Raw genomic sequence first — 27051 nt, forward strand, 5'->3', positions numbered from 1 at the left:
AGTGAACCGGTATAATCCGTGGCTATCTTATGTGTGTATAGGTCCACCTAGGCAGGAAGAATTTAATGCAGGAGGGAAGGTGGTTTATATATTTAAAAGGAGCATGTGTGCCTGAGAAGACTTCACTTGCCCCTCATGTCCTTTCTTCCTCTTTCTCACTTCTCTCTCACTTCTTGTCATTCTCACCTTATTCCCATCTTCCCATCTTCCCATCTTTTTCTTTTCTTTTCGTTGTCTTTCTTTTATTGTTTTTCTTTTCCCTTTTCTTTTGCTCGTCTTCCTTTCTCGTTTTTAAATTGAAAGCAATGGCTATGTCGTCACTCGTTTTATGCGTGTTTCTCACGCAATGGCCGCATACTGGTGTGACGAGCTCTTCCAACTAGTTGGAAGTGTTGTCGTGGTTTCCGCTGCTGTTGTGACAGGGGCATGCTGTCTCAGCAGGTAAGTTTAGGAAATTCCATCCCCCATATTCTCATGACACCAAAGACGGTTTCAAGTATACCTTGGCCCCGAGGAAGTCATCGACACGAACCTCACGTTAGCCTTGCAGTTAGACGCACACCTCTATTATCAGAATTGCGTCACCAGAATCCACCCGTCGGTTCTCGTACTGTTGATAACATGGAAGATGTGATTCTACCCCGTCCAGACATCATGTCTACTTTCAACCCAGCTACGAATACTCTGATCATCAAGGTGCTCACCCATACATATCAGCAAATGTCAATGGTATTGGGACACCTATTGGTAGTGGGCTTAAACCCATAGGGCTTGAGCGGTTATTACCTACGACGAAGTCAATATCGACCTGTGGCTGAGCCCACCCTCCATGGCCCTCCCTTTGCATCGAAACCAAAACAGCCAAACATGGGGTGAGCCTAAAGAAGAGCCCTACTGGCACTCCCAGGCCTACGGTAGTCGTCAAAGTCGCCATATCGGACAGGAGCAAAGTTATGGCGAGGCATCCATATATGGATCGAACCCAACCTCAATGTTGCCATAGCCGTCAAAGTGTACTTGACCCACCCGAAGTCTCCTACGACAGAGTATGGAGGCTAACATTGAGTAGTCCCCGTGCATGGCTTTGGTATCTGCTGCAAGCAGCAGCAGTGTTGTTGGTTTGACCAACAACAGATGTGGCCGAAGCAAGAGAATCAATCAGATGAGAGCGCAGGTGAAGGTTTTGGAACAGCAGCTTTGTGGTACGGAGGCACGGATTCGTGATTCAGTCGTCAGAAGGTTCTACCCAGACCCTTGCAGTTGGGTTGAAGCGCCAGCCCCAGGAAACGACTGTCGACGACGTCGATAACGGAGCCATTCTCAAGATGCGGGAAGCCACCGAAGCGATCGCATGGTTGAAATGTGACACAGCCACTTGCACCTGGCAGGAGCCCATTTTTATTGATTAAAGGCTGGCCGTTTGGATGAGCTAAAGTCATAATATGTATCTAGGTAGGCACCGCTTCATCGTTTGGCAAGGCAGGCACGAGTTGCTCATCGCTGTGGCCAGGTTTAACGACACATACATACAGTGGCTACGAAGCAAGCGAGAACTGGGCAGCCATGGAGAGCAACACATCAGCAACCCATCTCAGAGCCGAGCTGAAAAAGGACCCGTGACAGGAAGACAAGAAGCCTGTACGGGGTAGGTTTGTATTGAGGGGTGCGAAGTGCGAACCTACGAACTACTCTCCCATTCCCGACTTTATGATCATGATCAACTCCGGCATTACCAGCACTGCAACAGTAGCTGGGGAACTGAAAGCACCATGGATAGGTGGGAGGTTCAACCCCTGGGTTGGCTTCGCAGCTGACGTGTTCAACGCGTTCAAGCACCAGTGGGATGCGATCCCAAACTATATACGATAGCGGCACCTGGACTGAATCTACCAAAAGATGACTGGGTAAACGAGCATCCTGAGGGTTTCTTGGGAAACACACGCATGAAGGATCGGCTTTGCTGCGGGTGTTATGGACAGGAACTCGTTGGCCCTTGGCAACTGGTGATTCCTACTGGAAAGAGCGAAAATGCTGAAGTGGGCGATGAAACAGGCGTTCAGCGCCGAGACTACTGACTATCCTGGCTGAGCATTTGTCCAGTATCGTCAATGTAATTATTGAGAATATGAGAATTACCATGGGTCTGCAGTACCTTAGCGGCGCTGAGCCTTGAATACTTTTACTATGAATAACGTTCAGATCAGAAATACACCCACTCTTAGAGTACGATTTCACCCAGCTTGTCACCAGACCTGTGTTAATGGAACAAGGTCTGGAGATGCTCGTGTGGCTAGTCACAACACTAGGTATTTACGGGATTGGCAGGAGCTAGACAGTCTAATAAGTCACGAATTGGGTGAGCGAGTGAATGACCATGTTACTATATATTGTCAGGATCATCTACCGCTAGTCAATCCTTCCGATGTCCCAGATGCTGAGGTAGAGCTTGTGAGAGCCTTTGCTCTACCACTATACTTCTTTCACTTGCTTCCTCTCTTCTTGTCTTTCTTGTCTTGCTGTTTTAGCCCAGCAATACTCGTCACGTTTCAGTCGATTTCCTTGGTGGATATGACGAGAACCGGGTAAAGATTTCAACGGCGCCGATTTCGACCATCCATCGCTAGCTAGGAAAGCCATGGATTAGCACGCATAGGGGATACTACACGTACCAACATATCATGGCTCATGTAAATAGATATTGCGACAAAGCAAACTACAACCTTCAATCCACGGCCGAGCCCGGCGAACACCGCCGAGCGGCGAATTTTCCCACTCCTACTATGTCAAAAGTTTTCAACGGAAAGGTAACGTTCAATAAGCTCTCTATTATATTACAGCAATTATCTATAGTATGCCCGATAATATTGCCGCAACTGTAGATTGCCTACGTAAGGAGACGCTGCTTCCAAGGTTGTGTGGCTGTTACCGCGTGAGATAGGGCTGACTGTATGTTGTAGCCAGCCCTGGAGGGCTGGAGGGCGGAACCAATCATACTACTGAAATATATGGATACTCAAGAACCGGCTATATATCAATCGTCGATGTATATAATCGTTTGTTTAGCATCTTTCTTTCTGCCGAGTTCCCGAGCGAATTTTGGCCGTGGAAACCCCACTACACATGGCCGAATGCAACTTCGCCGCAAAGATGCCGAGTCTATAAAATATTCGGTATTCTCCTAGCTACTCTGTTAAAAAAATGCTTGGCTCAATATAGTGTATACTATTCTGTCATGTCGGACCCCTCCAAGTCATCCAACGTGGAAGCCAATGCAGTTCCCCCACCATGCCCTGAAGCCTCTATAAGCGACTCCAAGTTGCCCGGTGCAGCTCGCATGAAGGCCCTGTACACTTCACTTACAGTTGTGGAACGAATTGCCATATTCTCCAGCGTCTTCATCATTGGTTTCGCTTATGGCCTTGACAATCTGCTGCGGGGCACATATGAACCATATGCCACTTCCTCCTTTGGCGAGCATTCCCTCCTCTCGACCATCAATGTGATCCTCTCAGTTGTTGCCGCTGCTTCACAGCCGACGGCGGCCAAGATCGCCGACATCTTCGGTCGAGTGGAGTTAGTGACATTTTCCGTCTTCCTCTACGTGGTCGGTACTGTCGTCGAGGCCGTCGCAAAGAACGTATCCACCTATGCTGGTGGTAGCGTCATATTCCAGGTCGGTCAGAGCATGATCAAGGCGCTTAACTCAATCATTGTTTCCGACCTCACTTCGACCCGCTCACGGCTTTTCTTCAGCTACACTCCTATCGCGCCAGCTCTTATCACCACATGGGTTAGCGGCAACATTGCCAATGCTGTCCTTTCCGCTACCGACTGGCACTGGGGTATCGGGATGTGGTGCATCATTTATCCTGTTTCTGCGCTTCCTCTCATAACTAGCCTCTGGGCCGTCACACGGCGGGTCAAAAAGCAGGGCACCTTGGAGAAATTCAGCACCCCGCTTCAAGCTCTCGGCCCAAGAGACTTTATAGTCGAACTTTTTTGGATGCTGGATATCATTGGCATCATCCTCCTCGTCGCCATCTTGGCCCTTCTTCTCGCGCCGCTTACCATTGCTGGGGGCGCCCAGTCCCAATGGAAGAGCGCCCATATTATTGCGCCTCTTGTTGTGAGCGCCTTTTGTGTTCCAGTCTTTATCTACTGGGAACTTAGGGCTCCCCGTCCCTTGATTCCTATGACTCTGATGAAAGACCGAGCCGTCTGGGCTCCGCTGGGGATTGCCATATCCCGGAATATAGGGTACCATCTGCAGGCAAACTACCTTTATACGATCCTTGTCGTGGCATTCGACTTTGACGTCACCGCTGCGACCCGTATCTCCCTCTCTCTTTTCCTTCGTCCAGGTTGTAGTCGGCCCCCTCCTCGGCCTGGTCGTCTTCCGGGTGCGGCGACTCAAGGTCTTTATCCTTAGCGGGACCGTCATTTACATGGTCGGCTTCGGCCTACTCATCCGATACCGCGGGTCTCTTACTGGCAACAGCAAGGTCGGTGTCGTTGCAGGCCAGGTGCTTCTAGGTTTCGGCAGCGCACTATTCTCATGGCCGGCTCAGGCGTCGATGCAAGCTCACATCAAGCATGAGCACCTCGCCGTTATGACAGGCACGTTCCTGGCTTCATACAACGTCGGGTCTGCCATTGGAAACACAATCTCCGGGGCAATCTGGACCCAGCTCCTACCATCCTCGCTCCATCATGAACTCGGTGGTATCAACTCCCTCCTGGCCACCTCTGCGTACAAGGATCCGTTTACCGCGGTCGCGCAATGGCCCATGGGTACCCCTGAACGCATGGCTATTGTTCGCTCCTACCAGTATATCCAGCACCGTATCACCATCACTGGTATCTGCCTCTGCGTGCCGATCATGGCGTTTGCCTTGGCCGTGCGCGACCCCAAACTCAACGACGAGCAAACTCTAGTTATCGATGATGACCTGCCCTACCAAACGGGGTTGTCAGAACCTCTGCCACAGCCAAAGATAGGCTACCGGGAACCGACCAAGTCCCCAGCAGCTGTACACTAGCTCCAAATCACCCACCCTTTGGTACCTCACCATTTCCATGGTCCCGAAAAGCGTTTCGACTTTTTTAAGAGGCTCTGAGTGAGCAATAGACTCAGCACATCCATTTCTTCCACACACAATCTTACATTATATTTTTGGTAAGGCTCTGTCAAGAAACGCTTCTGAGCTTTAATCATCTGCAGTCATTTCCCATTCCATTCAAATCTATTCCCAACCATGGGGCGCAGTGGGAAATGATGTAGTGAAAAGTGCGAAGAAGGCCGCATAGATTGACGTCCATTGTCTAGGCAGTTCGGGGAACGCGTCCCAATAGAAATTACAGCAAATTAGATGTCCATAGATGTAAAGAGACATAACCCGGCAGCAGGATTAGCAGTTCTTCTCAGTATATGCTTGACATGAATCCATTTTCTGCGCCATTTGCTCTTTCACCTTATGGTGGTGATGCTTTTTCCCCCTAAGGGACTTGATTAGAATTCTGATTAATTTAACTGTTATGGCTCCCATTAATAATCTCCTGTGGCCACAGGAGCCAATCGCGGTATTTGGGATCCAATACAGAGTACATTTGTGTCATGAGGCGCGAGCTTAGACCTTCCATCCACCACATCCACTCGATCTGACGAACAGACGCGCACCAGTGAGCAAATATAATGAGTGCAATTGGGGCTTCCTGGCGCAAGAGGTCTAAATATTCATCAGAGACATCAAGCAGCCACCGGAAGACATCTGCAGTCTCGAGTCTCCGCATAATAACAGGCCTTATAGCTAGACCCAATGTTCGAGCTAGTTCATCTACAGCCTCCTGATAGATAGCCCGAAGTGACGGGTCAGCTGCGCACTCTCTCCATATCATTTGCTGCAACTCCCAAACATGCGGCTTGCCTTGCTCAAGGGCCTGCCGCGAGCGATAAGCAGCAGCAAGGTAAGATCCATTCGTGAAGATCGGTGCCAGTCTCCCGGTCCAAAGGTCCGCACCGCCGGTACGTATAACAGTCTTTGTCCCTCGGAAAAGACGGGCCCATTCCGATAGATTGCCGCGCTCAAAGAGGACCAGGAAATCGCCTTCTTCTGATGGCTTGGCGCAGGAGAACATGCATGTTAGGGAGGAGAAAATGAAAAGCGCTGCAGAATTTTCTGGTGCGAGAGGTGAGACGAGCGGGATCATCTCTCTCACGGCGGTGCTGTGGTGCATTTGTGCGTGAGCAAGACAGGCTACGCGTCGAGATTCATCGGAGCGAGCTAGATGTAGGGCGGAAAATGCTAGCAAGGTGCGCAATACTGGGGGCGTTGCAAAGCCGATGCGAGGTGCTTCATTGCACCAGACTGTCTGTACAGCGGGGCTTCGCGATAATGTGTAGCAGGTTGAGGTTGTCCAATAGTGCAGCAGTTCCAGGTCAAAAACTGCCAATGTGGAAGGGAATGGTCCTAATGAGGACAGACTTGGTAAGGCTTGTGGGATTTGTACTGGGGCATGGAATGTTTGAAATGGTCCAGATACAGTGCTTTCTGGGGCAGGTAGTGACACAGGTGACTCTGATAGATCCGCTTGTAGTGTGGAAAGTACAGTTGGGGCACTAGCAAAGGAACAAACCACCCCGTGCTTTTCACAGTTCCGGCAATGTGGATGGCTCTCGTCGCACTAATATAGAGCTATAAGCTGGGCCTCAACAGAAACTGGTGCATCGCTCACCTTGACTTTCCGCTTTTTGCATTGTAAGCACCCGGATCGCGATTTCCGGTGTGAACGGCGGCCTGGAGGAAACGTGGCCATTTCAACCAGCAAGTACCGTGAAACTATAGATCCTGAGAGGTATCTAATATCAATTGCACCATTGAGATGGAATCTAGGACCTTATTCTGCCGATTTTATGCCATCTCAGATGCTAAGGGGCTGCGCTAGCCGAATACAGTTAGCGTTATCAATTCTGGTGGGGGCAGAAGCATAGACCTCACGATCTTGGGGATTGAAAGAAGCATAATCTAGGCTATATATAATCTAAAGTAGATTAATCTGGCTTCAAAGACCCATATCTAGATTGTAATAAACATACATGTTCAGCATGAACCGAAACAATGTTCAGGAATTCATCTAAACTATATCTTTACGCAGCGTAGATTTATATTCATCACGCTCTAACCGGTCATATCCCTACAAGGAACTTGATTTTTGAAGCTCCAGTTTTCGAGTCAATCAAGCCTTCAGAATCTACCTAGGTAGATAACGTCGATGTAGATAATCATGCCGTTCCAGCTCGGTGGATTGTCGCTTGTGACTTTCTTTAACTTTTATATTCAGGACCATCGGCCGGATAGGGTGGTCGAAGCCCTACCCCTTACGTAGCCCCGCATCTCTGGTATGCGCTGCACCTTGCATATGCACCAAGTTTTGTGCTGTCTGCGCCTCGATAAGACGAACCGCCATCCATAACATGGAGGCCGAGCACTGCTCTCCACTTGCCCGCATATATGACATCGGATGCACTGCACGGTATCCCACCTTGGGACTCTGAAATCTGACCGCTCTTCCTTGCCCAGTCTCTTTAAATGATCGAATGGCCACCTATATTCGTAGCATCAATTCCAATACCAGGGAATTTTTGGCAAGATCTCCCCACAGTGAGCACCTAGTACACTTCCATGTTCATGGGTAGCGCATACTGATCCACTTATGAAATAGATGCCCCAAGGAACTGGAACCCTGACAAGTGACAAAGGACGAGTTCTTGGTCAATTTGAAGTCGAAGGCGCTCAGTATATTTTCGTGGGCAACCTGACTAGCTTTGGGCAGTCTTTCTCTATTCCCAATGCCGATGTTACCTATGATTCAGCCGACCAGTTACGCAAAGAAGCTGAAGAATTCGAAGAGTTGCCCATAGAAAAGGACCAGATTGAAATCAAGCTCAAGAATGGGGTTGCGATCACGGGCGGGTTTGATATGCCATTCAGCGATGGCGAGGTGAAGAAAGGGACCATTGTGGGTGGTGGAGGGAAATGGTTGAAGTTGTGATGATGAAATCGGGACCTTTGGGACGTGTGGCAGCTCTGGTTGAAATAAGCCAAGGGATATTGAAGTCAAGTTGGCGATCCTATCCATTTTGTAAACACCGGTGGGGTTGAAAAGCAGTCTATTGAACTTGGCAAGGCAACAACGCAATATTCTTTAATTATACGAGGAGAGCCATGGATACGAAAATTAAAAGCCCACTCTCTCGTATCGAAGAGAAAATCACCTTGGAAGCCGCAAGGCTGTGAACGGCCCCCAACAGCCCCCACCTCGCTGCGCCACACTGGAGCCGCGCAGGGACATATAAACAGCCCCGTCAGCCCGGACATTCTTGGTCTGCATACTTACACACAGTCTACATATTATGTCTTATCAACCTAACCGTGAGCGCATCTCAAATAGTGCATTTCGAGCCTTGGCGCGAGCTAACTTAGTCGATAGAACCTCCGTACGGAGGGTACGCACCCCAGTACGGCCAGCAAGGCCCTCCTTCAGGACCTCCGCCCCAGGGCTATCAACAGCCTTATGGTGCCCCTCCTCCGCAGGGCCAATACCCGCCTCAGCAAGGCCAGTACCCCCCTCCGCAGGGTCAATATCCCCCTCCGCAAGGCCAATATCCCCCGCCTCAACAGGGCCACTATCCCCCACCCCAGCAAGGCCAGTACGGTGCCCCTCCTGCGCAGGGCGGTCCTTACGGCGCGACACCTCCTCAACCCCATGGATACCATGCTCCGCCCGCGCAACCTCCATACGGCCAGCAGCCGCATGGCTATGCCCCTCCAGGCCAACCGCCTGCGGGTGGTCCCGGGTACCCCGCTCCAGGCCAACCACCTGTCGGGTACGGCGCACCACCACCTGGAGGCGCCTTTCCGCCACAGGGCCCTCCGGCACAACCGTCTCTCGGCTATGTTCCTGGCCAAGTAGCGCCAGGTGACTTCCGCCCCCAAGCAGATGCGCTTCGCAAAGCGATGAAGGGATTCGGCACGGATGAGAAGGCCCTGATTGCGGTTCTGTCGCAACTCGATCCGCTCCAGATGGCTGCTGTCCGCGATGTATATTCCAAGCAACTCGGCCGCGATCTATACAAGGATGTCAAGTCCGAGACCGGCGGGGAGTTCCGCGACGGCCTACTTGCCGTGATAGAAGGACCGCTTATGCATGATGTCGAGAGCTTGCACTCGGCAATCGATGGCGTCGGTACAAAGGAGTGGCTACTCAACGAGGTCCTGCTCGGCCGATCCAATGCCGATATCAACGCTATCCGCACCGCCTACGAAATGAGACACAGGCGTTCGCTTGCTAAAGACGTCGAAGGCGACCTCTCCTTCAAGACGTCTACTCTTTTCAACATTGTCCTTCATGCTGCTCGCCACGAAGAGTCTACCCCTATCAACCCGCAGACCATCGATACAGACATTCGCTCCCTGCAAGGAAAGAACGTCACAGATGTGTGCGCAATCTTTGCCAAGGCGTCCAATGCCGAGCTCCGCGCTATTAGCCAGACCTTCGAATCACGCTACCACATCCCCCTCGAGAAGCATATTGAGAAGGAATTCTCAGGCCACATGGAAGATGCCCTGCTCCTGATGCTCCGCTCGGCTACGGATCCTGCCATGCGTGATGCTATTCTCCTCGAGGAATCCATGAGCGGCATGGGCACCAAGGACGAGCGTCTTATTGTCCGTGTTGTCCGAGCCCACTGGGATCGCAACCACAAGGAGATGGTCAAGCGCGCTTACAAGCACAAGTTCGGGAAGAACTTGATTGACCGGGTGCGCAGCGAAACTTCTAGTGATTACCAGCGGCTGATGGTTGCTCTTCTTGAGTAGAAGGCTTCTTTCTTTCCTTTTCCTTTTCCTTTTTCTTTTATTCTGTTTCTGTACAAATATGACCGTTGGGTAACTCTTGTACATGGGTGGTTACGTTTGATTCGAGATACCATGATAATGAGGAATGTGAGTTACGCAAGACAGATAGTGCTGAGTGCAACAGTAAGAGAAGCCAATAGGATTATTTTCTGCTTTCCCCATGCCATAGTCCTACGGGGGTCGTATTCGTATCTCTTGTGGCGCCCCATTGGATTACATGATCGAGCTCGGGTTCGGGTTCGGGTTGGAACGGGAGCCCCTAATCCCATTGGCACTGACACTGTAACAGAGATATCATTATCCATGGTCAACAAGACCTACCTCGGTCCGGGTCAAGACATGCACATATAAGAACCCAAGTGAACTTACCGGACTGCCTCTGAAATACTCTTCTTGCGAGCGAATATCGACACAGAATGGGACTTATTTTCAATGTGCAACATGCGCTGGTAACAGGTCTTTTTACGGTACATCACGCGATGCCTTTTGCAATTTACTTTCCTAACGCACTCAGGTCGTATTATATATTGCCTCCAAGGTGATCTACAATGTGTTCTTTCACCCCTTAAGCCGGTTTCCGGGACCATTAGAACACAAGATATCACGACTGGCATACGTCTACCGGTCTGCTCGCGGAACCCTTCCATTTGACATGCTAGAAATGCATAAGCGATACGGCGACATTGTCCGTATTGCGCCGGACGAACTAGCCTTCTCCCACCCAGACGCCTGGCAAGATATTACGGGCCACCAGAAAGGGAAACCCGAATTCTCAAAGGCAAACTGGTTCTACCGTCCGGTCGACGGCGAGCCGTCACATGTAGTCAACGAAAGCAGAGAGCAACATGGGCGTCTCCGCCGACAATTGGCCCACGGCTTTTCTGAAAAGGCAATGCGACAACAGGAGCCAATGATTCGGGCCTATGTTGATATGTTGCTTGACCGACTACATGAGTTTTGCGAGTCTGGTAATCCGGTTGTACTTTCAGATTGGTATAACTATATCACTTTCGATATTATTGGGGACCTGGCGTTTGGTGAGCCATTTGGCTGTCTTCAGGGATCAGATCTTGACGATTGGATTAAGGGGATTTTCGACGCTGGTCGGGTTGGAATTATTTTGCAAGCTCTCTCGTTCTATCCGCTCGTGAAGCGGATGCTGTTATCAATGGTGCCTGCGTCGATGAAAGAGGCTCATGAGAAACATAAGAAACTCACTAAACAGAAGATGGTGCGTCGGATGGAAAAGGAGGAGGGTCGACCCGACCTGATGGAGGGACTACTGAGGAAGAGGGAGGAACTGGTGAGTTTTCAACCATATGCTAAGAATAATTGAGTGGAGCTACATACCTCCTCCTCACGAATCCGACTGCCTACGAGAAGTTGAAAGAGGAAGTGCGTACTGTGTTTCAAAGCCAGGAGGAGATCAACCTGATCTCTGTTAACAAGTTGCCCTACATGCTTGCATGTCTCGACGAGGCAATGCGCATGTACCCGCCGATTGCAAACGGTCTTCCTCGTGTGTGTCCTGAGGGCGGTGCGAATATCTTGGGGGAATATGTTCCGGCAGAGGTGAGTCTCATTGACGTGAATTCTACATATTCGTCCCTGCTGACGGTGTTTTGAAGACTTTTGTCTCCATCCACCAATGGGCACTTTATCGGCGCGAAGAGTATTTCAGGGACCCCGACACATATCACCCAGAGAGATTCCTGGGTGATCCGTCATTTGCAGATGATCGTCGAGAGGTATTGCAACCATTCCATACTGGACCGAGAAATTGCCTTGGAAGAAAGTAAGTCATGGCGTAGATCACCACAGGAAGTAGCGAGCGATACTAATGTTGCTTCAGTCTTGCATATAGCGAGATGCGTCTAATCCTTGCCTTGATTATCTTCAACTTTGACATGGAGATTGCCGATGAAGCCCGTGGTTGGATCAATCAGAGGAACTTCCTGATGTGGGAAAAGGGGCCGTTGAAGGTCCATTTAACGCGGGTATAGGCTTGTTATGAGATCAAATGAACACCCGAGGTATATCGAACGTCCAGCACACATCCTCTCCATATATCGATTCTGCACAACAAGAATGGGTCTTCCTTGCGTCACAGTAGTATCTACGCGTCTTATAACTGCCGATATCAGCTGGGGTTCTAATTAAAGTAATTGATTATCCATATTAAGTCCTGCTTGTACAATGGAAATCCCACACAACACACATCTTCTTCTATGGCACATATCAGTCATAGCATCATGCACGCCATATCGAACAAAAAATGAAAATAAAAACAAGTAGAAGCAAAGCAAATGCAAGCCTTGAGCGTAAGCCACAAAGCCCATGTCTTCCAAACGCTCAAAAACAATCAGACTTCATAAAGGCATATATATGGGTATTTTTCCATGCAGCGTATAGTATCAATCAATCATGGATCTCATCAAGGAAGCAGAGAATAAAACAAGAAACGCAAAATGCAAAATGAAGATGGAAAACAAATTATATCGTGATTTCGTTCCACTACACACTCGCCGTGCGTCGCGGAACCTCACTAGGCTTCTGGGCGTATGCAATGAGCATGCGGAACCCGGTACCGCGCTTCTGACACTCGCGGAGTACCTTCCGGTCATTCCAAATACTGGGATCAGTATTTCCGGTCGAGAAAACAGGATCCTCGTAGCATTTCGAATACCACCAGCGTCCGACGCGGGCAACGATCTTGGCAATTGACTCGTCGTTTGCCGGAGAAGGGGAAGGATCGGAGAGCAAATCGCCGAGAGAGATATTCGCGTCATTAGAGGGGGATTTAGAGGCAGTTGTCGTGCTTTGGCTACCACCTGCAGTTGTGACAGATATGGTAGGTAGCGAGAATGCAGTGGAAGGGGTGGCTGTTGAAATGGAGTGGGCCGATGAGCTCGAGTCGGAGGATCGGAGGACCATGCCTGCGACTGGGATTCGAACCATGCAGCGACGGAGACTGTCGAAGCCATGGGCACCGAGCTCGCGTTGGACGCTGTCGCTGGCTGGTTTCAGGCTGAGAGTGGAATCCGAGAGACAGGTCGTTTCTTTGAGCTGACGGATGGCTTTACGTGTGTGGGGTCCCATGTTGACCATGTCGCGGTCTAGGAGGCTCATTTCTAGATATCCTCCAGTGCGGAGAACACGTTTGCATTCTTGGATGATGTTGCCTTGGACGGTCTCGGAGCAGACGGCGGGGAATCGTAGTACCACTACTGTGAAGTAGTCCTTTGGGAAGGGGAGGGGGTTGCCCAGTCCTGCGTGATACACAGTGTGGTGGTTGGTAGGCGGCTGCCATGCAGCGGGGTGGGGAGGTGCCGCGGATACAGGACGTCCACCCAGGCTGTATACCTCGGCATCGGGATATGTCAAGGAACAGTAGAAAGACCAGTCATCATTTCCCAGTCCATCGATCACAAGAATTCGGCCTTGTCCTCCGGCCTTGACGTGATTATGCGCCGGGCTGAAAAGAACTCGACCGAAAGATAACCACCGACTAGTCATGAGCGAAGCGGAACGCATATTAGTCCGTGTCACTGCGTCCCACTCACGCTCCGAAGACGCGGCTTCTTGTTCCCGGTGGACTTTTAGTCGAGGCGAAGGAACAGCAGCGAGCGAGTTGAGAAACGTCGACTGCTGTTCACGGCGCTGATCTGTCGAAGAAGGCTGCTCGGTAGGGTGCGCAGCCGGCTGGGTCTTCTCCTCATTTGAGCCTCTATTCCCAGCAGCAAGATCACTATAAGACGGTTGAGACGAAGGAGCGGTAGACGATCGCAAGGCAGAGACAATCTGAGAACGGCGAAGATGAACAGAGCTGCCACTCGAGCGGACTGAGTTGCCACCAGGTACTGACTGAGTATTATTGGCATTATTCAACTCATCCTGAAGAGCCCTACTCGCCATCGTTGCAAGTTCAAATCTGTCCTCTTCTTCAGTCTTTCCCGTCTCCTCAGGCTTTGGTTCATCTGGCGATAGGACGTGGTCAATAAGATCATCGTACTCATTCCACACCTCGTCTTCAGTTGGCGGGGAACCTGGAATCGGGGGGTACAGCTGTAACGGCAGCCAGAGCCCCAGAGCTATCCGATGAGGTTGAGCCTTTCTTCGGCGGAAATTGAAGGAATTCATAGTTTGAGAATGGTCCGGCAAGAAACTCCAAAGCGCTAGTCTCTTCGGAAGCGCTAAAAGTCGGATTGAACCCATGACCCCAGTCAAAAGATTCGCTTGGACCAATCCCCAGATTCAATGGAACTGGAACGTTGGTGACAGGTGGAGATTCGTATGAGCTTTCTGTCGTTGGAATCGTGAGGGAAGGCGATTCGGCGACACTGAACGGACGCGAGAAAGACTGCATGGCGGGATGATGATGTCTATCGCGCCGCGAAACTACCCGTGGGATGCGACCGACGGAGGCCAAGCGCGGGCGTTGTTCAGGCGATATCTCGAGCTCCGTGGCCATAAGGTTGCGGTTGAACATGGCTGTCCTCGGCGATGGGCGATCATCATTTTCAAACTTACCATGCATCTTTGGCGGAGATGGCAACAGGATTGAGGGCTTTCTTTTTCTGATGCTCAACCCTCTTGGGATTTCCACGGGGTGGAAAATAGTTTCCTCCTCTGTTGGTGGCGAGTCCTCGATGTTCTTGATGATTTCGTCGAGCTCGTCGGAATCAGCGTCCACCATGGCGTAGTGGGCTACGGGCCGAGTGTCTAGAACCGGGGAGATCGCCGCATGAAGTTTTGCGGTTTGGGATGAAGTCGTTGGAGGAACTGAGCTCTTCTGTTCGTTGGCGCGGTTCTTCTGGAAGAAGTTCCACATGGATGTTTTTCCTTTCTTGGCTTGTTCCGTCTCATCCTTCTCAGCCCGCTCAGGCTTGGTGGTCTTTTCGGGGATCCTTTGCGCACGCTTCGGTTGGTGTGAGGCGGCAGTGCTTGGCTCGTGGCTAGGAAGGGACGTATTTGTGATAGCAGCCTCGGGGTTCGCAAACATGCCGTGTCTCTTCCCTCTTGGGACGGGCATGCGTGACTTCGATGCATTTGGACGATCACTCGCGTTGGATTGGCGCTCAGGGCTCTTGCTTTCTATCGGCTTGATGCCATTGGAATAGCTTGGCGTAATAGTCTCACCGAATGTCCCCGTTGAAGTTGCGAGGGATTCTGTAGACTGGCCAGTCGAGTATGATAGCAGAGATTGCTGAGGCAAGTTCGAAGTCGCCGCAACGCTCACACTGCTAAAACTCTGCTCGCTTTGTGTTCGCGACAACGATGCACCGTCTAGTCCACCACCATTAATAATGACAGGTTCCAGTCGGCTCATTAGAAAATCATCAATGTCCAGCTCCGGGCGACTGGATTGGCTTCCTTTGCTAGCACCACTCCGTGTCGTGCTTGTTGATCTGGTCCTCGTCCCGCTGCTACTACTACCGCTTGCTTTGCGGCCGCGTTGTCCGTATTTTCCATAGCCCTCATGGCCTGTTCCTGCGGCTGGACCCTTGCGAGTGGCTCGAGATTGCTCAGTTAAGTTCTCTGGCATATCTGGCTTTGACCTCTTTGTGAACAGGCCAAACCGTTTTTGTGTTGGTACTTGCTTTGGGTCAGGTTTCTCTTTGGAGGTCTCCTTGGTCGATGCCCGAGTTGTCCTTTTGGACAATTGGGGAGATCCCCCATCGCGCGAAGGGACTTCAGAGATGCTTCTTGATTGCAGCGAATCGGTTGATACAGCGTGGGACCGACTTGGAGTTGGATGTGACTGTTGGGTCGCTAGTGTCTTTTCTATCGACTCGCGCCTCGTGTGGCCCGTTGTCCTAATATATCGTAGATTGCTTTGGACAATCGGGGATGTTTCAAGCTCTAAGCGATGCGTTCCATCTCTGCTGGGTCGTGGTGGACTTTGTGGTGTCTCCGTATTCCGTGAGGGGGAATATGCCATAACCCTTTGCGAGTCAAATAAACGCCTCTCGGCTTCCTCCACTTCCTTCCGAGCCTGCCCAACGTCGATGTCCGAAGACTTTGGAGGGCTGAAGTTGACAGAGGACTTTCTCGGTGGCGGACTGCAAGGTGGGCCTCGGGGTACTGTAGAGGGAGATTTAGACGATGGCACCCTCTGGTCATTGACGGTTGTCACTGAGCTTGAGGCAGGAGATTTTGTAGGAAGTACCCGCTTTTGAGTCTTCAGCTCCGGCCTTTCTTGCTGAGGGCTTGCATGTGCGAGTGGAGGAGAGAAGACAGGCAATCTCGTTTGAGACGGGCTCGGTTGTCTCAGGCGGCCAATCTTTGTAATACCGGGAGAATATGATGATAATGATGTCGGGGTAGACCCGCGACTCCAAATACTCGGAGACTCAGAGTATCTTGTCGAGGGGCTAGTTGCCGATAAGAAGGGGGCCGGAGGCGCAGGCAAGTTTTGCGTATCAACTGTGGTGCGAAGACTTGCCAGTTCCTCCGGGCCATTGAAGCTAGACTTCGCCGAGTTAACCGCCACATTACTGTCATTCTTGTGGTTAGGTCTGTAAAAGGAAGCCGATTGCCCTAAAAGTGATGATGATGAATTTCCGTGTCCTGAGGCATTGTTCATAACGAGAGAGTGAGGCTCTTGCGGAATAACAAGGCTAAGCTTGTCAGAGTGCAATTGCTCCACATGTTTCCCTATTGTCGGTGCCCTCCTTCGAAGAACATTCCGTGTTCGTTTTTGCGGGGGCAATTGTTGTCCAGCAACGAAAGGCGAGGGTGAAGGTTTGCTAATCACCGGGGCCGAGACCGACGAGGAAATTGGCTGGGTGGAACTATGAGAAGAAGCAGATACTGGCGTAGTTGGAGAGGTTGTGCTACCAATACTGGGGCGCGGAAGCATGGACAGACGATTTCCACGACTGGTAGATCGCTTGATAGCCGATGGCGCTGATACTGGGCCAGTCACTTCGGCATCTGAGAATGACGAGGTTCTGCTCCTAGGGGTGTGGTCGACTGGTCTCGCAATTTGGGATCGCGAAGGTCGGCCATAGACATTGGTACGCGATAAGTTTGAAGAAGCATCGTGCATGTGATGGCCAGAACTGTACGACATGGCGTACAGAGTGAAGTTCCCGGTTCCAATCCAGGGACAAGTGATTGATCTGCGGGTACATGTACTTCGTTATAGTAACCATCACGTCGTTAGGGTATATAGCTGTCTGACTTGATCAGCTCTTTGGTCCAACTTCATGTTCAATATGTCATCTCACGGCATCTGAGTCATGTCCAACGAAGATATCAATATTGATGGGCGCCTAGCGCTTCATTGGTGGGGGTATAGAATTAAGTAGAAAGTAGATGGAATGCGCACAAAGGGTATCTCAAAGTCGCACTAAAAATTCAAGTGTCAATAGACATTGCAAGGATTAAGAATTATAAAAAGAAAAAGTTCTTCTGAACTCACAGACGTCAGTAGAGAAAAGTTCAAAAAGTTCACTGTGGATCGAATAAACCTGCAGCTGCTTCGCCACCGTACGTGGCGTTGAATTTCAGTCTCCGTTGGCCACGTCAGAGATAAAATGCAAAAATAAATAAATAAATTATACAGTCAAGGTCAAGATGAAAAAGATCGGAGACGAGGAATTTCCAAGATGCCAGAGATTTATGTGCGGACTGGGGTTGCCCCCTCTGATGTGGGGGAAAAATGCATTGAAACCACAATGTCGATGTAGAAAGAACACAGGGGATCTTATTGGCAAGAGAGCGATGTGACTACTGTGATAAGACGGGAAGAATTCAAGAACTGTAAAGACCTAGAACCTGTCAAAAGAACGCGAAAGTTGTTGCTTCTGAAGCGCCCCCATCGCAAAGTCAAGGAATTCTACAAATAGTTAACTCACTAGTCAGGGCGATCCCCCAGTGGCCGGATCTGGACGACTGCGCGCACGAGAAAGCCCACATGGGGAGGTAAAAGGGTAAAAGCCGGTCCACTCGAGGGTTCTCCCTTAGCACGGACTTATTGTTGGCTACTTGGTTTAGACGGTATGGCCCTCGCGGCAAATAGCAACAACGTGACAGGACGATGGTATAGCCCGTGGCGTACCCGGGCTATCATTCATGTCTGGCTTGAGCGTTGAAAAGTTCCCCCTACAATTTCTGACTCGTTCGCATGTCAGATCAGCCGATAGACTCAAGCTGAGTATCTGCAGGATTAGAACTGTACATATGTTTAGCGCACAAACTCGTATTGGCAACCAGTCTGGTTATCGCGTCTCCGGCCTTTCGGACAGCGCATTCGGAGACGCCGAACGACTCAACCCCAAATGGTGAAATGATCGACGCGAAAGTGATTTTCGTTTTTCTCTTTTTTTTTACAACATAGTTGCAACTCCAGTCTTTCCTGGTCATTCGGGGAATTTCCCAACGTGGTTTCAAGGGTTCATGCATAGAGAAGACACCCTAAATTGCTTCATCTTTCCGAAATAGTCGCATATTCACTACCGATCCATTGTGTTTGATATCGTATACTCTGAGACATAGTCCCTTGAATTTCTCAACGGCCATAGATATCCATAGTTTGGTACTGAGGCCCGTCCCGGACCTTTCGGGGAACGTCTCAAGGTTCCAGGGATGAAAGTGAAGGGACTTTAAAGTTGAGTCTAATGTCTAGACTCGTAGGATTCCAACAGCCAGTAACTGTCCGCAGAGGGCATTTCGTCTTTAGACTGGGGTGAGTTCGATACTCAAGCCGTGGAGTCTCGAGACTGCAGTGGAGCCCGCTAGTCACTGGGCTGTGATGGCCCTCTGGATAATCGAGCAATGAACAAGCCCTGGACGACAATCATATGTTAGCACGAAGCCACCGTCTAAAAAAAGCCCGCTGTAGGTTGTCATTCGCGGGGAGGCCGCTGACCTAAGTGGGGAGGGCGTTAATCCGGACAATTGGAGCAACGAATGACAATGAGAAATGCGTCTGGGGCGGCGTTGACCAGTGTACGTTGTATGTTGCAATTGTCATATTGTATGTACTCCATGTAAATGTACTCTCGGACTCTCATACTCCGTAGTAAAAGGAAGAGTTCGAGGTCCCACTATCACAAACTGGGCCGTACTCGCCTAGTGACTGGTCGTACTGGTCGACGCCTATCCTGCAGGAACAAGCGACTAATGCACTTTTCAGCTGACTTCGCACGCAGTCACCGGGGAATTTTTTCTGGGGGCCGCGAGAAAACCTAAGATTGAGTTCTATCTGGGTATGTTGTAGGTCTGTGCTTGGACATGGGAAATGGAGAAGTTGAGAGATCTCCAGTTTCCTACTGTACACACCACCTGGCAACTGGGTATTATTCTACTCCCTTGGATTGCCTACATCCTGTACATATGGATATACGGACAGGGCTATTTTCACTCTACAAAATATGAATTCCATAGACTTATACATTTTCATTGACATTCACATATATTAAAACAAATCGAATGGAATGATTGACCCTGAAATTGCCCAGTAGCATATCAACACACAAACGCCCATGATGAAAGAACAAGAGATGAAACCGAAGCCGAAGTCATAGACCAGACAAACAAACTATTGGAAACATTCAAGCAGCTGCTGCGAACCGCTTCTTACGAGCCTCCATGGCCGCAACATCCTTCTCACTCCAATTCTTCTGGACGCTGTTCCCTCCGGCATTAGGCTTCTTCACGCCAGCATTCGTCCTGTTCCCATCGCCGCGGTTGCGGTTTCCATCCCCACGCTGACGGTTGCGGTTGCGTCCATTATCGCGTCGCTTTCCTCCACGACCCCCCTGGTCGCGGTTGTCATTGCGTCTCTTACGGGAGCGCTCATCAGGAAGTGCCTGGTCAAGACGGCTTACACCAGCAGCCGAACCAGTCTCGTCTTCAGCACCAGTACCGAACCGCTTAGCGCGCTCCAGCTGCTTCGTAGCCTCCTTCAACGCTGTGTCGTCATCCTCAACAATACCGAACTTCTGCGCGCGAGCCTTGCGCTTCGCCAGTTCCGCCTCCAGATCGGTCTGGGGCAGTCCTCGCGTGTAATCAACGGCGGGCTTCTGTTCAGTCGCGGCTTCGGGTTGAGTGGTTGGTTCAACGATGGCGCCGGTCGCCTCGACCTTCAAGTCCTCGGTGGTGGCGGGGTTCTCGTCAAGCTGCTGGTTGGGAACAGCAACGGGGTTGGAAACTGCGCCCTGGCCCCCGGCAGCAATTGCAGCTGCACCGGTTTCTGTGGATGGCTCGATAATTGTCTCGGCGGGTTCGTCGTCCCAGTCAATGACGTCCTCGGGGGCGTCGGTCTTGGCTGCGGCAGGAGCTGCAGCAGGAGCGTTGGAGGGCTTGTTCTCGTCGTCTTCCTGGAGGCGCGATACCATGTCGGCCTTCTTTCCGGTGTGGGGGAGAGAGCGAGTCTTAAGGATCTCGACTAACTCGGCGTTGGTCTTCTTGCTGTAGTCGGTGGCCATTTTGCGATCGGAGATAGGTAGGCTGCAATTGGTGGAGATAGAGGGTAGTGGCAGGAGCGATTGTTATGATGGTCAGATGTTTGATATTCAAAGCAGACCAAATATCGTACTATGTGATAAACAAAGGAATGGCAGTTGAAGGAAAGACGCTCAGAGACGCGATCTCACCCAGTGGAGGTCCCCAGGTGCAATTACAATAATTACATAAGCAATTTAGAATGATCCCATTGGCCACCCAGGCACCAGGCAACAAAGCCAGATCCACCTCTTTTGAAGCTCCTCAGTTGATAGACTTGTCGATTTCTCTTATATTCTTATGTTCTACAGCCTATTCCTTCGATTGAGGATATATACTAAGATCCACAAGGCAGCTAGGTGCGACCCTTTTAAATCCTTACTTGTTTGTTAAGGCCCACAGATATGGCAGAAAGACCTACAACATATTGACAATGAATGCACAGCTTGTGGCTGGTCCACTGAAAAACAGAAGCGGTGTCATTATTCTAGCCATATCAAACTCTTCTATGGGGCCAGCCAGAGAGGGTTATGGGCTATTGGTTCGGATGTGATCTTGAAAGACCGTCCAAATGGGCCTCCTAAAACTGAAGTCAAAACAATGGAATACCTCGCGCATCACACAGCAATCCCGGTTCCAACAGTTTTGCGTGAATGGGTTGACAATGAAAACCGGTATATGGTTCTTATGGAACGAATGAAAGGTCAAACTCTTGAAGCTGCTTGGCCTACACTTTCTGAAACTGAGAAAGAGACCGTCGCTGACCCGGTGGCTGAAGCTGTGAAGCAACTGCGGTTTTTTGAGTAAGCGCCTATGCAAGATATAAACCAAGGCCAGATATATTCAGGGTGGTTATTTGGAGATCCTAAGAAGCCTTTCGGACCCTTCAACTCTGAATCTGAGTTGTGGGATGGGCTACATCACTGGTTCCATCAATCACCTACCAAGGTGTTTCCAGAACGTGCGTTGGAAGCCTTCAGGAAGCGCTTACCTAAATGTCGTCCTTATGTCCTCACACAATGGGATCTAAACGTGGGGAACATTATGGTTGAAAGCGGCAGACTTGCTGGAATACTTGACTGGGAATATGCAGGGTACTTTCCTATCTGGTGGGAATATGTTGTGCTTCACATTGGGTTGTCTGAGGTGGATGCGGAGTGGAAGAAGCTGGTTCGACAACGTATTGAACCTCATGTTGATGGCAAACAGTTTTGGTTTGATTTTTACTCGCTACGTAACTATCCGAATGTAGACGAGGACGGCCAGGAACTCTTGGGGGAATTATCCTCTGATAACTAATTGAAATTTCTAGCGGACGGTCAAGCGGCGGCTCGCTGTGCAAAGTTACGGGTGGAAAGGCGGCCGTTTCTGGCGCCAGAGGCTGTCATTTTCGGCGTCGTTTTCGCAGGTCCCTTATTCAAGTTGTAAATTTGTCGACACTCAGCCAACCCTCACTTCCCTATCACTTCCCCATCAGATCTCCCTGATCACCCCATCACCCTTCTAAGGTTGTAATGCCACTCCACGATGGATCCATGCTCCCCCCGGTGCAATCAAGTCATTCGAATATGCTTCACTCTCCCTTCCGCTCGAGTTGCCGCAAGAATCGCTCTTTGGTCCCCTGCAGTTGACTCAAGATGCGCTGCCTGTTCCGCCATCCCAAGGAGGGTCGTAGCAGCCTGTCAGAGTTGAGATAGAGATGCTGCCAATCCAGAGCATCTTCTGGCGGGGACTGGACATTGTTTAGACAGTTATCATCAACGAATCGACGTCTCCAGTAACTGTCCGGGATCATTGGATGCCAATGCGGAAACACGGAAAGCAGATTTTGGATGTCCTTGTGATGTCCCAAATAATCTGCGATGTTCAAGATGAGTTCGGTTGGGAGAAACACATTCCTGGGTCTGAAAGTACCCTGAGATCGTCGGGACATTGTATGGGTGGGTATTGAAGGTTGCCACGTTGGCTCAGAACCCTTCTCCCTCTTCTTCGTGTACTTTGCTGCAAACCTGGCGACTACCTTGTCAACGTAGGAGTCGTTCAGTGGATCCGCACCGCGAAAGTCACGCGGCATATGGCTCAGGTCCTCATCACCCATGCCACGATACGATGTAGGGGTTAGGCGGAATTTTCCTGGCAAACCGACACCCACCTTGAGCAGTTCTGCCACGGGGTAAATTCGGCTTGGACTAGACACAGGCCTCGTGGGCATCCATGGCTGACACATTGCGCGCACGAAGATATCCATATTCTTTTTGATCAACTCAACGTCGAGAATTCGAGTCATGAGGCGCCAGCATCGCTCGTGCATAGGAAGTATCAGAAGTTGTGCAAGCACCGAGAAAAATTTCGGAGTGGGCAAGGCGTGCTGAATAGGGCCTTGGTAATTCCATAGAACCATTTGATTATCATCCTGTGGGAGGCATATTGTTTGACCTGGTCGAAGCTCGCCAACACCAGAGAGATGGAATGGGCCTTCTGGGCCGAAATTTTCGAAAGGGTTTAAATACACTGTGGCCACGCCCAAGGCTAGAACAAACATCATCTAATCAGGGCGTCAAAAAGAACACTTACGAACTCGAAACGTGCAAGACCATGTCCACCTCCCGCCGAAGTGTATCTCATCCAGATCTGTCGGTCTTCCCTCGATCCATCGATCATGCAGTGAGAAAAGGCGTATGCCTTTTGGTGCATCACCACGTATGATCTCGGAAACACCAGTCGAAAAGATATAAATACTTTCGCCGCATAGGTTGCAGGCGGGGAATGCATTCAAAAGCAGGCGTCCTCGCCTTCCCGAATGGGACATGCTTGCAGGCGGATACAAGAGTATGCAGTTGGTGCTGGAGAGACACAAAGCTGCATTCGCAGTAGAAAGGTGATAGGCAGAATAGAAGTGAGATGAAGATGGGAGATAGATTAGAGAGATGAGAGAGAGGGAGAGAGGGAGAGAGGGAGAGAGGTCGACAGATATAAGCATGTCACCTGCAAATGCCTGGGGCAGTGACGTTGAATGTTTTGGCAGCTTCAGATGGATTTTAGCAAACAAGTACGCGGTTTTTCGTCTTTTCTCTCTTTTCTTTTCAGGCTTTGGTGCAGTCGAGCCCACTGGCGTGAACAGTCCCACCGAAGACATACATTTTTTGGTAATTATTAGAAGCATCAAGTCTTTGTAAGACTACGAACATAGATAGCTTCGCAGTTTGGATGTTGTAATGGGCAATTCGTAATAAATTAAGTATTACCAAGTACTGAATGCAACGACCTAGATATCTCGTAGCATGATTTGAGATTTTGTATTTGAAGGATAGCCTATTCTAACATTGATCGTCGTGGAATGCCTTTTGGGTCCTCAACATGGCTCTCGTCAACTCATTTCTACTGCTCATACTTCTTGAAAAATGGTCCTCGCCGGAAAGAAAGTCTTCCAATCCGCCTGTAGTTACCATCTCCTTTGTCAAGGCTCATCTTGAACTCCACTCCATCCACCATAAATTCGCTGAAGCAGTCCAAGTAGGCATCTGTCCATTCCATCCAACCCTCCAGTCGCTGCCTCATCGCAAGATTGCTGGTGTACCGCTCGGCTTTCTTGTCTGGCTGCGTCACCCATTCAAACAACTTCAAGTTTGGGACAGTCATGGCCCAGAAAGGGATATCGGGTTGATTCAGTTCCCCGCGAAAACATGGGCCTGGATCGATGACGACCATGAATCGGATCCGCTGGATATTTTGTTTGCTGAAGGTTTTCTTGAGTGTAGCTTCTGCTCGTTTGCTCAGGTAGACTTCGAACAAGTTCTCGCCATAAAGGATGTTCAGGCATTCGTCGCTCATTTGTTTTGAAACATGTAAGACGTTAGTCCAGTGAGGCCTGGTGTTGAGGAACCGGTCCTCTTCGGGCGGACCACGCGTAGAAACCAGAGGCTCGACTCCGTAGGGCCGGTACATCGCGCTTGACACTTTGATGGCGCATTTCCGGGGGATGCAGAAGCCAAATATCTTCAAGCGTATCTCGGCAGGTAAGGTGAAGAGTAGTGGTGTCACAGGAGCTGTAGTTGGTCGTTCAGACTGGTGGTCTCGGGGACTCTCCATTGATGCTGGACTTGCAAGGCGAGATCCCATCCCTTCCTATGTCTCGGTCAAGTGATGACTAGATATTTTCGTATTCCGGATCGGTGGAGAGTGTCTCCTCAACAGGATCAAACCCGTGATCGATCTCAAGATAGACCGATGACTGGGCACGGTGCAGAGGGAGATATTGAAAGATATGGTTAAAATAGTGAGATAGCAACAAGTGATAGGTTCCATAGAAGATAGGAGGGATGGTAGGGGCCCCCGTCGGCGGCTGGGCCAAGTTGAAGATACCTAGATAGCTTGGATGCTGAGGTGAGTAATAGGCAGGAAGAAGAGTCTCGGCGACTGGATTGTCAAAAGGCCTTGCGTTTACTCTGATGAAAAAACCCATTCACATCCTGACGATCTTGGGTAAGCGCCGTGCGGTGGCCCAAGGCTCCGATGTCCAGAGGCTATGACAAAATATTGAACGTTCTCTTTGGTAATATTCATCTACAATATCTAGCCATATAGGTACATATTGTTATGTGTAGTTACACAAGCGGGAGAAGTGAAATATTCAATCATTCATGGTGCCCAGCACCGAAGGACTAACTTAGAGTACGATTTTCTGTGTGCCTGTCTTCTCTTTGAGATCCCTATATAGCCGCTTGTGCTGTTCCAAAAGAATCAGCGTAGCCATAGTCTGAGGCCCCAGGCGAACAAAACCAGGCGTCCACCCTCGAAAGACCCATCTTATTCCCTCTGTAGTTGTAAGATCCTTCATAACATGCAATATTCCTTGCTTGGTTGACGACCCCATTAACTGAGTCTTGATCACATCAATCGGACTGCACAGTGTTGTAGCAACCAGTGCAGCCAAGAAGGAGGCCGATAAATGCAAACCAGGATGATCATCACGAATCCCAGTGGTTGCCACCATCAGATCCCTAAAACTATCATATGAAGCAAGCTGGCAGCTGGTCATCATACCGCAGCGGAAAGCATTCGGCCACAATCCCTGCCCAAAGGTCTTCCATCCCTCTTGACGTTTGATCTTTCTCCACGCATCGAAGATGTGCCGGTAATTGCGACGAAGATGGGCAGGCAGTGAACCGTCATTCTGCATGCGGATGTTGCCTATATCTGAGGAGTTGCCGAAGATTGCACCCGTAAATCCGGATATTCCTGCCAATAACCCAAGAACTGGTGGGGAGGTGGGAATGTTGTTCGCTTTGGTTTGTTCTTTTAGTGTCTCATAGAGGCCGATGCGGACTGAGCCATATGTTACTGCCGAATGAGTGAGTATCGCCTGGATTGATGGGAGAGATGGAACAGTTAGGTGGACTGACACTGTCTCATGAAACCTGCCGAAAGCTTCAGAATATGAGTATTTCGTCATGATTACCCTTGTTCTTTATTAGACCTACTCCATTATAAAGCGCAAGCACGCCCTCTCCCTGAACAATTCGAATGCAGGTCTTACGTGTTCCAGCTTTCACACCACCCTGCTCCATTTGCATTCTGACCTTAACTATGACTGATCAGAATTGTTTTGGAAGATTGGGAACGGCCGGGCTTACTCAGGTCCAAAGGGTGAGAAACAAGGACCGCCATGCATGATGCGGAGCCGCCGAACCACTTGGGATAAAGGATTGATTGAGAGCTGTCTATTGACTTGCCCATTTTGAGTATTTTGGAATAAATTTCATTTCATTTCTGAGGTCATCTAGAACTGTTGAATCTTTTTGTATCTTGCGGAGTGGCATATAGCCGATTTGCAGACCATCACAAAGCCGGCCCTGGTGCGGGGGTTACCGAATTGATGATGAACTAGGTTATTGTGACTGCAAACTTTGAATGCTCAAGTTCAGAATACCCGTGGGCGTACCGTAATGGCTTTATGTACGATATGAATTAAGGATGTTGTGCTGTGCCTGTTGAGCTAGCAAATGGGACATGCGTGAATACCCACTGTTTCTCGTTATCAATCAGCGCTGGGTTCACTACATGTTCATTTCTAACAGTGGGCATTCCAAGGTTCTAATAGTAACCAACGGATGATGGCTGGACGGTTGGGGTGGTAGAAGCCTTCTGTTGGTCGCCTGGTTCAAGTTGCCTAGGAAACCGTCCATAACCTTAAAAGAGCTGACAAAACACACAAAACAATGGAGAACTTCACATTAACAACTCAAGAGACCGTAAAGCGAATCATTTGATAGATACGGACGTAGATTCTGAACAGCCATCTTCTCCAAGCGCCCGGACAAGCCGAACAGTTGATGAAAAGGGGTTCGCGTCTATCGGGGGTAGTGTAAGCCCAATGACACTGTGCAACGAGGCATGCGCAAGCACAGGGGCCAAGTCGCGGGGTCCAAAAATAGGAATAATCAAAGTGTTTCCTGGACGGAAACTTTCAGAGATTAAACTGAAAAGAACAGATACTACACTTGATCTAAGCCAATAGGCAAAGAGAGCTGGAGAAGAAAGAAAAGAAGAGGAAGTTCGGGGGGCAGGAGGACTTACTTATACCATGAGGGCGGTGTGATCTTGCCATCTACATTGACAAACGTGGCAAACAACAAAGCGGTCAGGGGAATATCAGGTTGCTTTCCAAAGGATCTTGTCTTCAAAC

The 27051-nt window shown here is 49.9% G+C and overlaps 12 protein-coding genes across 12 annotated transcripts; 6 read left to right on the plus strand and 6 right to left on the minus strand.

The window, feature by feature from the left end:
- Positions 1-346: 346 nt before the first annotated feature.
- N7489_007241 (uncharacterized protein) lies at positions 347-634 on the plus strand (the record flags this gene model as incomplete). Its single annotated transcript, XM_056712991.1, has 2 exons — positions 347-441; positions 487-634. The coding sequence occupies 2 exons, from the start codon at positions 347-349 to the stop codon at positions 632-634; spliced, it is 243 nt and encodes an 80-aa protein (XP_056566706.1).
- A 444-nt stretch (positions 635-1078) lies between these two features.
- On the plus strand, positions 1079-1409 carry N7489_007242 (uncharacterized protein; the record flags this gene model as incomplete). The annotated part of the gene is made up of 2 exons (XM_056712992.1): positions 1079-1202; positions 1261-1409. 2 exons carry the CDS (start codon positions 1079-1081, stop codon positions 1407-1409), a joined length of 273 nt encoding a protein of 90 aa, XP_056566707.1.
- Positions 1410-3232: 1823 nt separating this feature from the next.
- Positions 3233-5039, plus strand: N7489_007243 (uncharacterized protein; the record flags this gene model as incomplete). Its single annotated transcript, XM_056712993.1, has 2 exons — positions 3233-4331; positions 4369-5039. 2 exons carry the CDS (start codon positions 3233-3235, stop codon positions 5037-5039), a joined length of 1770 nt encoding a protein of 589 aa, XP_056566708.1.
- Positions 5040-5526: 487 nt separating this feature from the next.
- N7489_007244 (Zn(II)2Cys6 transcription factor domain-containing protein) lies at positions 5527-6813 on the minus strand (the record flags this gene model as incomplete). The annotated part of the gene is made up of 2 exons (XM_056712994.1): positions 5527-6681; positions 6733-6813. The coding sequence occupies 2 exons, from the start codon at positions 6811-6813 to the stop codon at positions 5527-5529; spliced, it is 1236 nt and encodes a 411-aa protein (XP_056566709.1).
- A 906-nt stretch (positions 6814-7719) lies between these two features.
- On the plus strand, positions 7720-9875 carry N7489_007245 (annexin; the record flags this gene model as incomplete). Its single annotated transcript, XM_056712995.1, has 2 exons — positions 7720-8020; positions 8488-9875. The coding sequence occupies 2 exons, from the start codon at positions 7720-7722 to the stop codon at positions 9873-9875; spliced, it is 1689 nt and encodes a 562-aa protein (XP_056566710.1).
- Positions 9876-10330: 455 nt separating this feature from the next.
- N7489_007246 (cytochrome P450) lies at positions 10331-11917 on the plus strand (the record flags this gene model as incomplete). Its single annotated transcript, XM_056712996.1, has 5 exons — positions 10331-10381; positions 10429-11221; positions 11257-11486; positions 11543-11709; positions 11767-11917. The coding sequence occupies 5 exons, from the start codon at positions 10331-10333 to the stop codon at positions 11915-11917; spliced, it is 1392 nt and encodes a 463-aa protein (XP_056566711.1).
- A 511-nt stretch (positions 11918-12428) lies between these two features.
- On the minus strand, positions 12429-16989 carry N7489_007247 (uncharacterized protein; the record flags this gene model as incomplete). The annotated part of the gene is made up of 2 exons (XM_056712997.1): positions 12429-13937; positions 13978-16989. 2 exons carry the CDS (start codon positions 16987-16989, stop codon positions 12429-12431), a joined length of 4521 nt encoding a protein of 1506 aa, XP_056566712.1.
- Positions 16990-19474: 2485 nt separating this feature from the next.
- Positions 19475-20350, minus strand: N7489_007248 (SAP domain-containing protein; the record flags this gene model as incomplete). The annotated part of the gene is made up of 1 exon (XM_056712998.1): positions 19475-20350. The coding sequence occupies one exon, from the start codon at positions 20348-20350 to the stop codon at positions 19475-19477; it is 876 nt and encodes a 291-aa protein (XP_056566713.1).
- A 616-nt stretch (positions 20351-20966) lies between these two features.
- On the plus strand, positions 20967-21173 carry N7489_007249 (uncharacterized protein; the record flags this gene model as incomplete). Its single annotated transcript, XM_056712999.1, has 1 exon — positions 20967-21173. One exon carries the CDS (start codon positions 20967-20969, stop codon positions 21171-21173), a length of 207 nt encoding a protein of 68 aa, XP_056566714.1.
- A 766-nt stretch (positions 21174-21939) lies between these two features.
- Positions 21940-22908, minus strand: N7489_007250 (uncharacterized protein; the record flags this gene model as incomplete). Its single annotated transcript, XM_056713000.1, has 1 exon — positions 21940-22908. One exon carries the CDS (start codon positions 22906-22908, stop codon positions 21940-21942), a length of 969 nt encoding a protein of 322 aa, XP_056566715.1.
- An 836-nt stretch (positions 22909-23744) lies between these two features.
- Positions 23745-24455, minus strand: N7489_007251 (uncharacterized protein; the record flags this gene model as incomplete). Its single annotated transcript, XM_056713001.1, has 1 exon — positions 23745-24455. The coding sequence occupies one exon, from the start codon at positions 24453-24455 to the stop codon at positions 23745-23747; it is 711 nt and encodes a 236-aa protein (XP_056566716.1).
- A 577-nt stretch (positions 24456-25032) lies between these two features.
- On the minus strand, positions 25033-26102 carry N7489_007252 (uncharacterized protein; the record flags this gene model as incomplete). Its single annotated transcript, XM_056713002.1, has 3 exons — positions 25033-25728; positions 25847-25950; positions 26000-26102. 3 exons carry the CDS (start codon positions 26100-26102, stop codon positions 25033-25035), a joined length of 903 nt encoding a protein of 300 aa, XP_056566717.1.
- Positions 26103-27051: the final 949 nt, after the last annotated feature.

The sequence above is a fragment of the Penicillium chrysogenum genome (assembly GCF_028827035.1).
Source record: "Penicillium chrysogenum strain IBT 35668 chromosome Unknown utg000004l_segment0_segment0, whole genome shotgun sequence".
NCBI lineage: Eukaryota > Fungi > Ascomycota > Eurotiomycetes > Eurotiales > Aspergillaceae > Penicillium > Penicillium chrysogenum.